This window comes from Euprymna scolopes, chromosome 28 (assembly GCF_053919585.1).
Source record: "Euprymna scolopes isolate OS-2025 chromosome 28, ASM5391958v1, whole genome shotgun sequence".
Classification (NCBI taxonomy): Eukaryota; Metazoa; Mollusca; class Cephalopoda; order Sepiida; family Sepiolidae; genus Euprymna; species Euprymna scolopes.
The window spans coordinates 28401285-28416284 of NC_136509.1; the positions used below are offsets into that span (position 1 = coordinate 28401285).

Here is a 15000-nt window from a genome sequence, read left to right on the forward strand (position 1 = left end):
TATATTATTGATTATGTACCATTTAATGATGGGACGATTCCAATATTTCCCAGATTCTGATACAATTACCGATTTTGTTCTAAATTCTTAATTCCAATTCTATTACCAATTCCAATTATTTTTAAATATCTCAATATTCAGTTATGGAGATTTCTTATTTTGTGATTCCTATAAAATATGTGTAATGTGTATATATAATTTTGCCAAAGTAAAAAAAATACTTGTAATACATTACACAAGTAGATGTTTCTAACTTTCTCAAATGTTTTTCCTCATAATTGACAGAAAATAGTCTTTTCTCATAATTGACAGAAAATAGTTTTTTCTTATAATTGGCAGAAAATAGTTTTTCCTCATAATTGACAGAAAATAGTTTTTTCTTATAATTGACAGAAAATAGTTTTTCCTCATAATTGACAGAAAATAGTTTTTCTTCATAATTGACAGAAAATAGTTTTTCCTCATAATTGACAGAAAATAGTTTTTCCTCATAATTGACAGAAAATAGTTTTTCCTCATAATTGACAGAAAATAGTTTTTTCTTATAATTGACAGAAAATAGTTTTTCCTCATAATTGACAGAAAATAGTTTTTTCTTATAATTGACAGAAAATAGTTTTTCCTCATAATTGACAGAAAATAGTTTTTCCTCATAATTGACAGAAAATAGTTTTTCCTCATAATTGACAGAAAATAGTTTTTCCTCATAATTGACAGAAAATAGTTTTCCCTCATAATTGACAGAAAATAGTTTTTCCTCATAATTGATAGAAAATAGTTTTTCTTCATAATTGACAGAAAATAGTTTTTCCTCATAATTGACAGAAAATAGTTTTTTCTTATAATTGACACAAAATAGTTTTTCCTCATAATTGACAGAAAATAGTTTTTTCTTATAATTGACAGAAAATAGTTTTTCCTCATAATTGACAGAAAATAGTTTTTCCTCATAATTGACAGAAAATAGTTTTTCCTCATAATTGACAGAAAATAGTTTTTTCTCATAATTGACAGAAAATAGTTTTTCCTCATAATTGATAGAAAATAGTTTTTCTTCATAATTGACAGAAAATAGTTTTTCCTCATAATTGACAGAAAATAGTTTTTTCTTATAATTGACAGAAAATAGTTTTTCCTCATAATTGACAGAAAATAGTTTTTCCTCATAATTGACAGAAAATAGTTTTTCCTCATAATTGACAGAAAATAGTTTTTCCTCATAATTGACAGAAAATAGTTTTTTCTCAGAATTGACAGAAAATAGTTTTTCCTCATAATTGATAGAAAATAGTTTTTCTTCATAATTGACAGAAAATAGTTTTTCCTCATAATTGACAGAAAATAGTTTTTTCTTATAATTGACAGAAAATAGTTTTTTCTTATAATTGACAGAAAATAGTTTTTTCTTATAATTGACAGAAAATAGTTTTTTCTTATAATTGACAGAAAATAGTTTTTCCTCATAATTGACAGAAAATAGTTTTTTCTCATAATTGACAGAAAATAGTTTTTCCTCATAATTGATAGAAAATAGTTTTTCTTCATAATTGACAGAAAATAGTTTTTCCTCATAATTGACAGAAAATAGTTTTTTCTTATAATTGACAGAAAATAGTTTTTTCTTATAATTGACAGAAAATAGTTTTTTCTTATAATTGACAGAAAATAGTTTTTCCTCATAATTGACAGAAAATAGTTTTTTCTCATAATTGACAGAAAATAGTTTTTCCTCATAATTGATAGAAAATAGTTTTTCTTCATAATTGACAGAAAATAGTTTTTCCTCATAATTGACAGAAAATAGTTTTTTCTTATAATTGACAGAAAATAGTTTTTTCTTATAATTGACAGAAAATAGTTTTTTCTTATAATTGACAGAAAATAGTGAGGCAACTAAAGATTTATTTATCTTTTAAAACAAAGCTGATTAGCAGAAGTTCATCGTAACTTGACAAAAAGTTATTTGAATTTTTTCATAAACAATTGAACATAGTCGCTCAGGACCTTCTCTAGTATAAATAAAAATAAACAAATAGACTAGTAACTAATTTATTTTAAGCATGGAAATACTTCAAAGAGAAAAGAAGAAAAAAAAATGAACAGAAAACTTTTTTTTTCCCTATTTATCCACTTGTGCAAGTTTTACCATGTATTTTTTTCTGGTGTTATTCTTACCTAAATTTATTATTATGGCTTATAAGTTTTAATTTGACTGGTAGTGAAAAATAAATAAGCATTTATTATTTTTTTTTCACTATTACCAGCAATGGAAAATAAAGTTCTAAACAAAAAAAATAAAAAATAAATAAATAAATAAATAAAATAAAAGAATCGTTTTTGGAATCGGAAATTAGGCTCACATTTTTGATACCGGTTCAGATACTTCAAAATATTCCGAATTTTCCGATTCCCAATTAATCATCTCAACACTAGTACCATTGTTGATAAATATACACGAGTGTCTTTATTGTTTTATCAACAAATACGACATGTGTAGCGGAAGGAAAAGATATTAGAGAAAGAATTGGTTGGCAATAACATTTAGTTTTTTTTTATAGTTTGTCAAGGACAAACATAAAAGAGATTAGAAAAACGTGTAATGCAAGTAAGTACACACAAAGAAGAAATGAGTCATGAACAAGAATTATGAAATACTCCCATGACAATAAGAATATGCAAGTGTTGCGGAGAAAAAAATGAGAGTATGTATGAATGCACGGAATGTGTAAATTTACTTATATGAAATCTCAATAGTGGCACCATGTCACTTGAAGAATAAAATGTGATAATGTCGGATGGTTCTGTGACAAAAGTCTGAGAGTCGATTGACACAATGAGAACCATACTTTATCTAGTAAAACCATTACAGTTTCAAAAAGCTTGCTCAGATATCAGAGCTGGCTTTTTGAAGCTCGACCCTTCAGACGACAAATATTGAAAAATTGGCTAAAAGCATTAATTCTTTCACCCTCAACTGGGCAGTTTTATACAAGGAGAGTTTTTTTTTTTTTTTGCGTTACTATTTTTGCAAGTCATCGTATCGGTTGGAATGACTTTACTAATTTCAACGTCCCGAACTTCCGGTCGCATCATGGAGTAGGGGTAAGACGTCAGATTTTCTTTCACTTTCTTTTCTGCCTTTACGTCACGGGTTCGAGCCTGCCTGCCTACTACCACTTTTTTTTTTGCTCAACACACACCTCCAAACACCTAGGCAACGCCGGGCACCCAGGCTAGTTGCAAATAAGAGTCAAAATTGAATATCCCACTTCATGGGTAGAATACGATTACAGACTCTCACATTAGAAGCACACTTGAATGAAATGACCAATTGTCTCCAAGAGTGATGACTCTGGCCCAACACTTATGCAGATTCAGTATGTAAGTGGGTTACATGGGGAGATGCAGTTGTTAGCTGCAGGTCATATGGTAACAAAAAAAGGAAGATAACAAAGAGGATTGAAAATTGACCTTCATGCAACAAGACAATAATGGATCCTCCCACACACCAAAAAAAAAAACAAAAAAAAAAACAAAACAAAAAAAACAAAAAAACAAAACAAACAAACAAAAAACCCTAATATTTTGATAATGGAAAATAAATAGAGAGAGTCACACAAAGGTAGTGAAGCATGAAAAAAAAAATTTAACAGAGTTGAAAAGAAGAACATAATCAAAAGATAAAGAAAGTGTATATGAAAACAAAAATGTAAAACAACAACAGCAGTACACCAAATAGAAAAATGAGGAGAGAAACAAAGAACTAACCTCAAGAGGAGAAATGGTAAAATTAGTGGAGTTCTTTGGAAGATAAAAACAAAGAAAAAAAAAAACAAGTCATTAAATCTACTGACAAAGAGAAATATAAAATCAAAAAACAAAATAATCTGAAAATATTCAAAACAAACAGAAAGTTTTTGAAACTCTTAAAATTGTCAATGATATTCCTTTTAAAAAGACAGCCAGACGTTTCTTTTACGACGAAAGTCGTTAATCGTATTTAAAAATTGAAATATTTTGAAAATAGACGATTATAATCAGAATAATAAAAAAAAAAGAAAATAGAAGATCAATCATTTCTTATAAGAATAAAGTCATTCATTTCTTATGAAATATAAAGGCATTAATTTATTTAAAAATAGAAAATCATTATTTTATTTTAAAAACCAAGGCCATTAATGTTTTTTTTCTTTTAAGGATAGAAAATCGCTTTTCTTTCTTAGAAAAGCATGATGTATAAAGGTACAAACCTGCCAACACTACGTAGACACAATAAAATAATTATCCATAATTATAATCACCTTTAATAATAATTTATCCATAATTATAATCACCTTTAATAATAATTTATCCATAATTATAATCACCTTTAATAATAATTTATCCATAATTATCCATAATTATAATCACCTTTAATAATAATTTATCCATAATTATCCATAATTATAATCACCTTTAATAATAATTTATCTATAATTATCCATAATTATAATCACCTTTAATAATAATTTATCTATAATTATCCATAATTATAATCACCTTTAATAATAATTTATCTATAATTATCCATAATTATAATCACCTTTAATAATAATTTATCTATAATTATCCATAATTATAATCACCTTTAATAATAATTTATCCATAATTATCCATAATTATAATCACCTTTAATAATAATTTATCTATAATTATCCATAATTATAATCACCTTTAATAATAATTTATCTATAATTATCCATAATTATAATCACCTTTAATAATAATTTATCCATAATTATCCATAATTATAATCACCTTTAATAATAATTTATCTATAATTATCCATAATTATAATCACCTTTAATAATAATTTATCTATAATTATCCATAATTATAATCACCTTTAATAATAATTTATCTATAATTATCCATAATTATAATCACCTTTAATAATAATTTATCTATAATTATCCATAATTATAATCACCTTTAATAATAATTTATCTATAATTATCCATAATTATAATCACCTTTAATAATAATTTATCTATAATTATCCATAATTATAATCACCTTTAATAATAATTTATCCATAATTATCCATAATTATAATCACCTTTAATAATAATTTATCTATAATTATCCATAATTATAATCACCTTTAATAATAATTTATCTATAATTATTCATAATTATAATCACCTTTAATAATAATTTATCTATAATTATCCATAATTATAATCACCTTTAATAATAATTTATCTATAATTATCCATAATTATAATCACCTTTAATAATAATTTATCTATAATTATCCATAATTATAATCACCTTTAATAATAATTTATCTATAATTATCCATAATTATAATCACCTTTAATAATAATTTATCTATAATTATCCATAATTATAATCACCTTTAATAATAATTTATCTATAATTATCCATAATTATAATCACCTTTAATAATAATTTATCTATAATTATCCATAATTATAATCACCTTTAATAATAATTTATCTATAATTATCCATAATTATAATCACCTTTAATAATAATTTATCTATAATTATCCATAATTATAATCACCTTTAATAATAATTTATCCATAATTATCCATAATTATAATCACCTTTAATAATAATTTATCTATAATTATCCATAATTATAATCACCTTTAATAATAATTTTTCTATAATTATCCATAATTATAATCACCTTTAATAATAATTTATCTATAATTATCCATAATTATAATCACCTTTAATAATAATTTATCTATAATTATCCATAATTATAATCACCTTTAATAATAATTTATCTATAATTATCCATAATTATAATCACCTTTAATAATAATTTATCTATAATTATCCATAATTATAATCACCTTTAATAATAATTTATCCATAATTATCCATAATTATAATCACCTTTAATAATAATTTATCTATAATTATCCATAATTATAATCACCTTTAATAATAATTTATCTATAATTATCCATAATTATAATCACCTTTAATAATAATTTATCTATAATTATCCATAATTATAATCACCTTTAATAATAATTTATCTATAATTATCCATAATTATAATCACCTTTAATAATAATTTATCTATAATTATCCATAATTATAATCACCTTTAATAATAATTTATCTATAATTATCCATAATTATAATCACCTTTAATAATAATTTATCTATAATTATCCATAATTATAATCACCTTTAATAATAATTTATCTATAATTATCCATAATTATAATCCCATTTAATAATAATTTATCCATAATTATCCATAATTATAATCACCTTTAATAATAATTTATCTATAATTATCCATAATTATAATCACCTTTAATAATAATTTATCTATAATTATCCATAATTATAATCACCTTTAATAATAATTTATCTATAATTATCCATAATTATAATCACCTTTAATAATAATTTATCCATAATTATCCATAATTATAATCACCTTTAATAACAATTTATCTATAATTATCCATAATTATAATCACCTTTAATAATAATTTATCCATAATTATCCATAATTATAATCACCTTTAATAATAATTTATCTATAATTATCCATAATTATAATCACCTTTAATAATAATTTATCCATAATTATCCATAATTATAATCACCTTTAATAATAATTTATCTATAATTATCCATAATTATAATCACCTTTAATAATAATTTATCCATAATTATCCATAATTATAATCACCTTTAATAATAATTTATCTATAATTATCCATAATTATAATCACCTTTAATAATAATTTATCCATAATTATCCATAATTATAATCACCTTTAATAATAATTTATCTATAATTATCCATAATTATAATCACCTTTAATAATAATTTATCCATAATTATCCATAATTATAATCACCTTTAATAATAATTTATCTATAATTATCCATAATTATAATCACCTTTAATAATAATTTATCCATAATTATCCATAATTATAATCACCTTTAATAACAATTTATCTATAATTATCCATAATTATAATCACCTTTAATAATAATTTATCCATAATTATCCATAATTATAATCACCTTTAATAATAATTTATCTATAATTATCCATAATTATAATCACCTTTAATAATAATTTATCCATAATTATCCATAATTATAATCACCTTTAATAACAATTTATCTATAATTATCCATAATTATAATCACCTTTAATAATAATTTATCCATAATTATCCATAATTATAATCACCTTTAATAATAATTTATCTATAATTATCCATAATTATAATCACCTTTAATAATAATTTATCCATAATTATCCATAATTATAATCACCTTTAATAATAATTTATCCATAATTATCCATAATTATAATCACCTTTAATAATAATTTATCTATAATTATCCATAATTATAATCACCTTTAATAACTATTTATCCATAATTATCCATAATTATAATCACCTTTAATAATAATTTATCCATAATTATCCATAATTATAATCACCTTTAATAATAATTTATCTATAATTATCCATAATTATAATCACCTTTAATAACAATTTATCCATAATTATCCATAATTATAATCACCTTTAATAATAATTTATCCATAATTATAATCACCTTTAATAATAATTTATCCATAATTATAATCACCTTTAATAATAATTTATCCATAATTATCCATAATTATAATCACCTTTAATAATAATTTATCTATAATTATCCATAATTATAATCACCTTTAATAATAATTTATCCATAATTATCCATAATTATAATCACCTTTAATAATAATTTATCCATAATTATCCATAATTATAATCACCTTTAATAATAATTTATCTATAATTATCCATAATTATAATCACCTTTAATAACAATTTATCCATAATTATCCATAATTATAATCACCTTTAATAATAATTTATCCATAATTATCCATAATTATAATCACCTTTAATAATAATTTATCTATAATTATCCATAATTATAATCACCTTTAATAACAATTTATCCATAATTATCCATAATTATAATCACCTTTAATAATAATTTATCCATAATTATAATCACCTTTAATAATAATTTATCTATAATTATCCATAATTATAATCACCTTTAATAATAATTATCCATAAAATAATAATCTGTCAAAAATACATAGACACAATAAAATAATTATATAACAGACTGAAATTTAATAGTAACCCACTACGGTGACACATATCCTTGATTTTTTGGCCTTAGACGACCATATTTTGTGAAACTTGGGGTTCTTTATGCAATGTTGTCCGGGAACCAACACACATTGTATGCTTCAGTCGCAAACTAGACGAGATTAGAAAAGAACATCAACTCATTTTTTCTTAGTAACAACATTTATTTCCTCATTGTTTCATGCATGACATCAGCCACAGGATCGTCTTCTCTAGCGTAATTCACGTCTCTAATATGATCTCGAACGTCATTCACGTCTCTAACATGATCTCGAACGTCATTCACGTATCTAACATGATCTCGAACGTTATTCACGTCTCTAACACGATCTTGAGCGTCATTCACGTCTCTAATATGATCTTGAACGTCATTCACGTCTCTAACATGATCTCGAACGTTATTCACGTCTCTAACACGATCTTGAGCGTCATTCACGTCTCTAATATGATCTTGAACGTCATTCACGTCTCTAATATGATCTCGAACGTTATTCACGTCTCTAATATGATCTTGAACATTATTCACGTCTCTAACAGGATCTCGAAAGTTATCTCATTCCATACTCCACGTCTCTCTCATGATCATCTTCTTTCTCCTTTTCATAGTCTTTTTTTCGTTACTGGTAACGTCATTTTGCATGCATTTGCATGGTACGTCTGCACTATGTTCCACTTATTGTAATGCAATGATTGTATAATTAATAAAAAAATTAATCATGTTCTAGCACCAGAGATTGAACTCTCTGGTTAATTTTTTTTTTACTGATGTGAGAAATTCAGTAAATAGATGGCAGTATGGAATAAGTCAGAGAGAGTTGCAAACCTTGGTGGAAGTGAGTGTCCCTAATGATGGAGGTCTGAACAGAGCTGAAAGGGAGAAACGGACCAAATATCAAGGTCTCATGTATGATATGAAAAGAAACTGGAATCTTAGAGAGGTATCAATCATACCAGTTATTATAGGTGCCACAGGGCTTATGAAGAAGAACCTGAAGTCATACCTAACTAATATTCCTGATGAACCAAGTGCAAAAGAGATCCAGACAATTGCACTTAAGGGAACAACGAGGATACTAAAAAGAGCTCTCGGTTGGTTTCAATAAAAATCAAGGCAATGATGGCAGCTGGTTTGGCTGCCCCATATCCAACGTTACAATCTTCAAAGGAAGAAAATTAAAAAAAAAAAAAGAAATGAAATTAATGTAAAGCTGAATTCAGATACTTACAGGTGGTCCAGGAAGGCCTGGTGGTCCAATTGGCCCATGAAGTCCTTGTAATCCTCGTTCTCCTGCTTCTCCTTTTAATCCAGGAGGGCCCTGTTTGAAATAAGAGAATCGGATTAAGAAACCAAAATGTGTAGCAAGAGGTTATTGTTAATTCCTACATAATCTCATTTCAAAAAAAAGAAAAAAAGAAAAAGTCTATTTTGCTATAGTAGAAACACCAAAATAAATAAGAATATATTAATGTGTTTTACAGTAGGTATGTTCAAGGGTCAAAAGGACACATTTACTTTGGTTTAACTCTCTGAATCATGGAAGGCATTTTTTTATGGACATAGCTCCAGACAAAGCATGTAGCTACTTTATGTAAGGAGCAAAAAAAAAAAAACAAACAAACAAAAAAACAAAACTACTTCAAGGTCAAAAACTTATCAACAATAAGTGTTAGATTGAATAGATTCTGACCCAGAAGAAAACAGCAATTCTTCCCTCTTTGTCAGAAATATCGCTCATGGAATGTGAGGATTAAAGGACAAAATAAGGGAAGCGAGAGTTACACAGCTGTGGAAAGTAAACCCAAGATCCACTTTTTTCTTCTTATTTGCTACTGGTAACTATAATTTAGCTTAAAATTTTTTAAATTTTTTTATTTGCGTGTTATTGAAGCAATTTTTTATGCAATCCTTCACATTATTATTGTACTCTGTAAAATCTTTTAAGATGCACTGATTGGAAGGTAAAGAGCAGACAAGGCAGTGTTGCATCCTATGGTCCCTCTCTCCACATTTGCAGATGGTTGGGTTGGTTTTGTAGCCCCATTTTGCCCATACCAACTGCTCCGTTCCCTTTCTTGGACAATTAAATGTCCTACACTGAACTCAGAGTTCATCTGAACCAGGATAGAGAGCTTCAGAAAACGAATTTTCTTGTCAGTAGGAGAGGGGACATTCTGATGTACAGCTGCAGTTGGTTGGTTGTTTTGTTTTACGGCATATCCACCCTTTTCAGGTTATTTAATGCCGAATCCAGTTATTTTGGAAGTAGTGTTCATGTTGCATCCGGTTATTTTGTAGAAGGTTTTTATTCTTAAAGCTCTTTGAACTTTCAAGCACTAGTTTGTAGTGTTTGGCTTGGTTAGGTTGTTTTATAGTAGATTTTATCGTTTTTGTTCCCTGCCCTGCAGAGAATGAATAAGTTTTGCAATGAGAGTGAGAAAAGGGTTACAGTATTAATGTTTGATACATTTTGAGTTAGGAAACCAATCAGGAAGTGGGAGAGATAGAAAAAGAGAGGGAAGAAGGAAAAGAAGGAAAAGGTGGGTTGTTATTTTGGTTTTTGGTTTTGCAGAACATAATTAAGTTTTGCAAAAGAAAGTAGAAAAACAAAAAGCATCAATGTTAGGTGCATTCCATCTCAGGAAGCCAGTATCTACAGACAGCCTGATCTGGTAGGACCAGAACTGCAGTAGGGTTTCTTTATGAGATGTTAAGGGCTTGATATGGCCGAGCATGTGTCCCCTTAACTTCAGTTGTTGTGCTGTTGGTTTGTGCCCATGAAGGAGATGGCATTCATCACTGGTATCTGGCTTATCTCTCTGGTTCTACCTTTTTGTTTATCTCAAGGGCCAGTACACTTTAAAAAGAATGCTCTACAGCGAGAAGCCAAAAAAAAAAAGAAACATTTTAATAACTGAATAAAAAAGCTCGCTTCTATATTTTCCACTCTTCAAAATATTGTCAGGTTTTTATATCCATAAACCAATCATATTGAGATAATTGTAACATAACATGTTCGATCAAAATGCTTGTGGAGGTGGCAAACTGACTAGAAGTTTTACGACAAGCTTCAGTTACCATCAGTCTTTATAAATTAGCAGAAAACATCAACAACCTCTGTGATTATCTTCCTTGTTACATATTTAAACAATAAGGTGCTTTTTCATTATAATAGCAAAATTTGAAAAAATCGAAATATTGAATTTCAAGTGAAACCAATGGTATCTACTCAATTGTCATGTCACAGTAATGAACATATCCCAAAATTATGAAAAACGATAAGGTAGAAAATTAATTATTAACAAAGAGCGCCCATCTGGCTGAAGCCACTGTCAATAGTTTTCCTCATTCTTTATCTGTGCCTAAATCAGAGTGTAGATCCCATGAACAAAGCTTCTTTCTTAGAAGTGCACGCCCGTGGAACTCTTTTCCGTTTGCCTGTTTCCCACCTGACTACAACTTGGATGTCTTCAAGTCCAACATAACCAATTCCTGATAAACCACCCCCTTAAGTAAGACACTTTATCAAATCTCCATTACTAACGATTACGACGATATTATCCCATTGATTACTGTACACACAATAACCCTTATCCCCGCGTGGTTTCCGGGCCTTGATAAGTGGTGACTATCATGTAAAAAAAAAAAAAAAAAAATAATAATAATAAAATAGTTTTCGAAGACAATCAGTGAAAATTAAGTTTTGCTAAATTGGCCAAAGATTTTAAATTTTCAGAAAAGATTTACCTCCCTTTTGTCACAATTAGAACTCTCCGGTTTCTTTTTTTTTTATTGCAAAACTCAGTTTTTGATAATTGTCTTCAAAAACTAATTTCATTTCTACACTGTTTTTTGTAACTTTTGGATATGCTCATTACTGTGACGTGACAATTCAGCAGATATCATTGGTTTCATTTGAACTTAAATATTTCAATTTTCGAATTTCGCTATAATATCGAAGAAGAGCCAAAAATAATTAGGTCGTTGGTCCAGAATTTCCCTTGCATAAAAAATAAAAAATAAAGAAAAATGTATATGATGTATGTACCTCTGACAAAATGAAAATATCATATTCCGAAAATCATGTAAATTGATCCAGTAGTTTAATTTTTAAATAAAACAAATCAAATTTTATCCATAACCATAATGCAACTGTCTTCCCCGCCATTTTTTAAACAATCTCAGGAAATAAAGGGAAGATAACTCGACATAATTCAGGCTTAGGAGAGTTATGTTGTAATGCCTATGACTTTGCATTAATTGCTTAAAAAACTACTTGATCAATGTACACAGTTTTTGAATATGGCACTGATACGTACATCATACAGATTTTTCTTTACTTTTTCTATTTAACACAGGGGGGAATTCTGACCAAACACCAATAATTATTACCAATTTCAAAGATTTGGTGTGTTGATTTGTGTGTTGTGTGTGTTTCTTCAATATTGTAAGTTTGTCTTTAAAATACTTTTTTTTTAAAAACATCACATTAATATTAACAAACGATTTTTTGAAGTACATGCATTTCGCTTTTCAAACCGTTTCAGAATTTTACAGATAGAAATAATATATGAAAGATTTTCTGCTAGTTTATAAAGAATTTAATCAAAAAAGCTCAAATGATATAACATGTATGTATGTAGTAATTGTCTGTATTTTTGAGATGAGGTGTTTTCATTGATTGAGATTGTCGGACTGACTTCCTCATCTTGGTTGTTAGAGTCACAACGTTTCGGCCGTTTTGCCCTCCGGCCTTCATCATATGTTCGGACTCCAGCTAGGCTCTGGGACATAGTTGCTGATTCTCTGTTTTGAATGTTACTTTTCACTGCCTTCGTTCAGGATTGAACTCAGCAACTTTGGGTAACTATGTCCCAGACCCTAGCTGGAGTCCGAACACGGTACCCCCGTAATAATAATAAAGGGTTGGGTTTGAGACTCCTAACAAACGGTTCCCCAGTTGGATACAAAACACCTGATGAAGGCCAGAGGGCAAAACGGCCGAAACATTGTGACTCTAACAACTAAGATGAGGAAGTCAGTCCGACAATCTCAATCAATGTATGTATGTATTATATATGGTCTTTACAAATATAAATGTGTGTATAGAGATATAGAGATTATGTATATATGTGTGTGTGTGGGAACAATTTTATTTAAATGTTTATAATCAGATATCTATGCGCATATATCTGTAGATATATTTATGCATGAATATAATATGTATATATTTTAACTAATATGACGTGTACACAATAATGTCTAGCCGCACTGATGAGCTGTGAAAACAGCGAAACAATACTATATGTGGATGACTATATATATATATATACATAATACACACACATATTTGTATGTGAATATATATATATACACACACACTCATATATGTCTGTCTGTCTCTATATATATCTTTGTAACTTAAGAGTAATAAACATAAATGACTCAAATACGTTTAAAAGAGTATAATGTAGTTATTATAAATAATATTACACATTAATAATTCACTTACTCATTGATACCGCTAAGAAATTCACTACAGCCTTATGAGACTAATGGCGAAAATGAGCATAAAGCTGTAATGAATTTCTTAGGCTAACGTAACAGATATTCCAGATATTTTGAAACTGCCGGTATAATATAACCTATCAAATCATCACTGTATAGTATTATATATATATATATACATATATATATATATATATATATATATATATATATATATATATATATATATATATATACAGAACTATCCCATCCTAAATTCCACTCATGAAATTGTTAATAAAATTCACTATCCCTTTTGCAACCCAACAATATTTAGTACAAATAAACTTTCGCTTATGCCTGACTTGTCCACTATGTTGCAATCGTGAATGTCCAACAGTCTTTGTTTTATTGTTGTTCAATAATATTCAGACACACTTTGGTGATCGTCTCATCAGTAGGAGGTGTGATCCTGAATGGGCTTCGCATTCACATCCCCTCAGATTTTGATCTATGAGGTTATCTCAAAGATGATGCCTATTAAAACACTCCCTTGGCTATTTTTGAACTGAAAAAGGCCATCATAGGTCAATTCAGGAAAGTGGCAAGAGAGGTGTGTGTCAAAATTACTGACGATTATGCATGTCATGGCATAATTATGTTGATGTACTGGTTTCTGTTATAACACCAAAGTTAAGCAACGTTGAGGCTGGTTAGTACAAAATGGGTGACCATTTGGAAATACTAGGCGCTGTATGTTATCTCCACTAACTGTGATATACTTGCTAACATAAGAATTTGTATTTCCCATAAGCTTGCAGTAGGAGATGGAATGTTGGATGCTGGTCAAATAACACACACACACACACACACACACACACACACACACACACACACACACACACACACACAAGTATTACCAGTTATTTGATGCAGCTCATGTTCAAGTGTATTTATCATCACAATAAAAGCAAAGATTGTTGAACACTCATGACTGAAACCTGGTGGACAAGTCAGGCATAGACCTATATTTATTTTTACCAAATATGGTTAATTGTTAATTTTATTAATGATTCCATGCATGCCATTTCACCGTTTATATATGAAGCTGATTTTTTTTTTTTGGAGATTTAGTAGATAATACACTTACATAGACAGTTAATTTAACCCACTGAGCTTGAATAAACGCAGGACATCACAAAGTGAAAAATGACTTGCACAGGAAATAAACTTGTGTTTCCAAAATAGGGATAACCTGTGATTGACATCAACTTAATCATTTAACTAACAATTT

General features: G+C 27.3%; 1 protein-coding gene across 31 annotated transcripts in view; it reads right to left on the reverse strand.

Annotated features, from left to right (window-relative positions):
* The window catches only part of LOC145249546 (uncharacterized), a 517983-nt gene that overhangs the window by 92155 nt on the left and 410828 nt on the right, over positions 1 to 15000 (reverse strand). For 22 of the 31 annotated variants that reach the window (XR_013863546.1, XR_013863545.1, XM_080111219.1 and 19 more), the window contains 2 exons: positions 9448 to 9537; positions 3769 to 3801 (listed from right to left, as the gene is read on the reverse strand). The exons of 1 other annotated variant lie outside the window; for it this stretch is intronic. Coding sequence is in view for 28 of the 30 variants with exons in the window: in XM_080111219.1 (XP_079967345.1) it covers positions 3769 to 3801; positions 9448 to 9537 (123 nt within the window). In the remaining 2 variants the exon portion in view is untranslated. The remainder of the gene's footprint in view (positions 1 to 3768; positions 3802 to 9447; positions 9538 to 15000) is intronic. 8 more of the 31 variants (XM_080111217.1, XM_080111222.1, XM_080111215.1 and 5 more) reach the window with 1 other exon arrangement.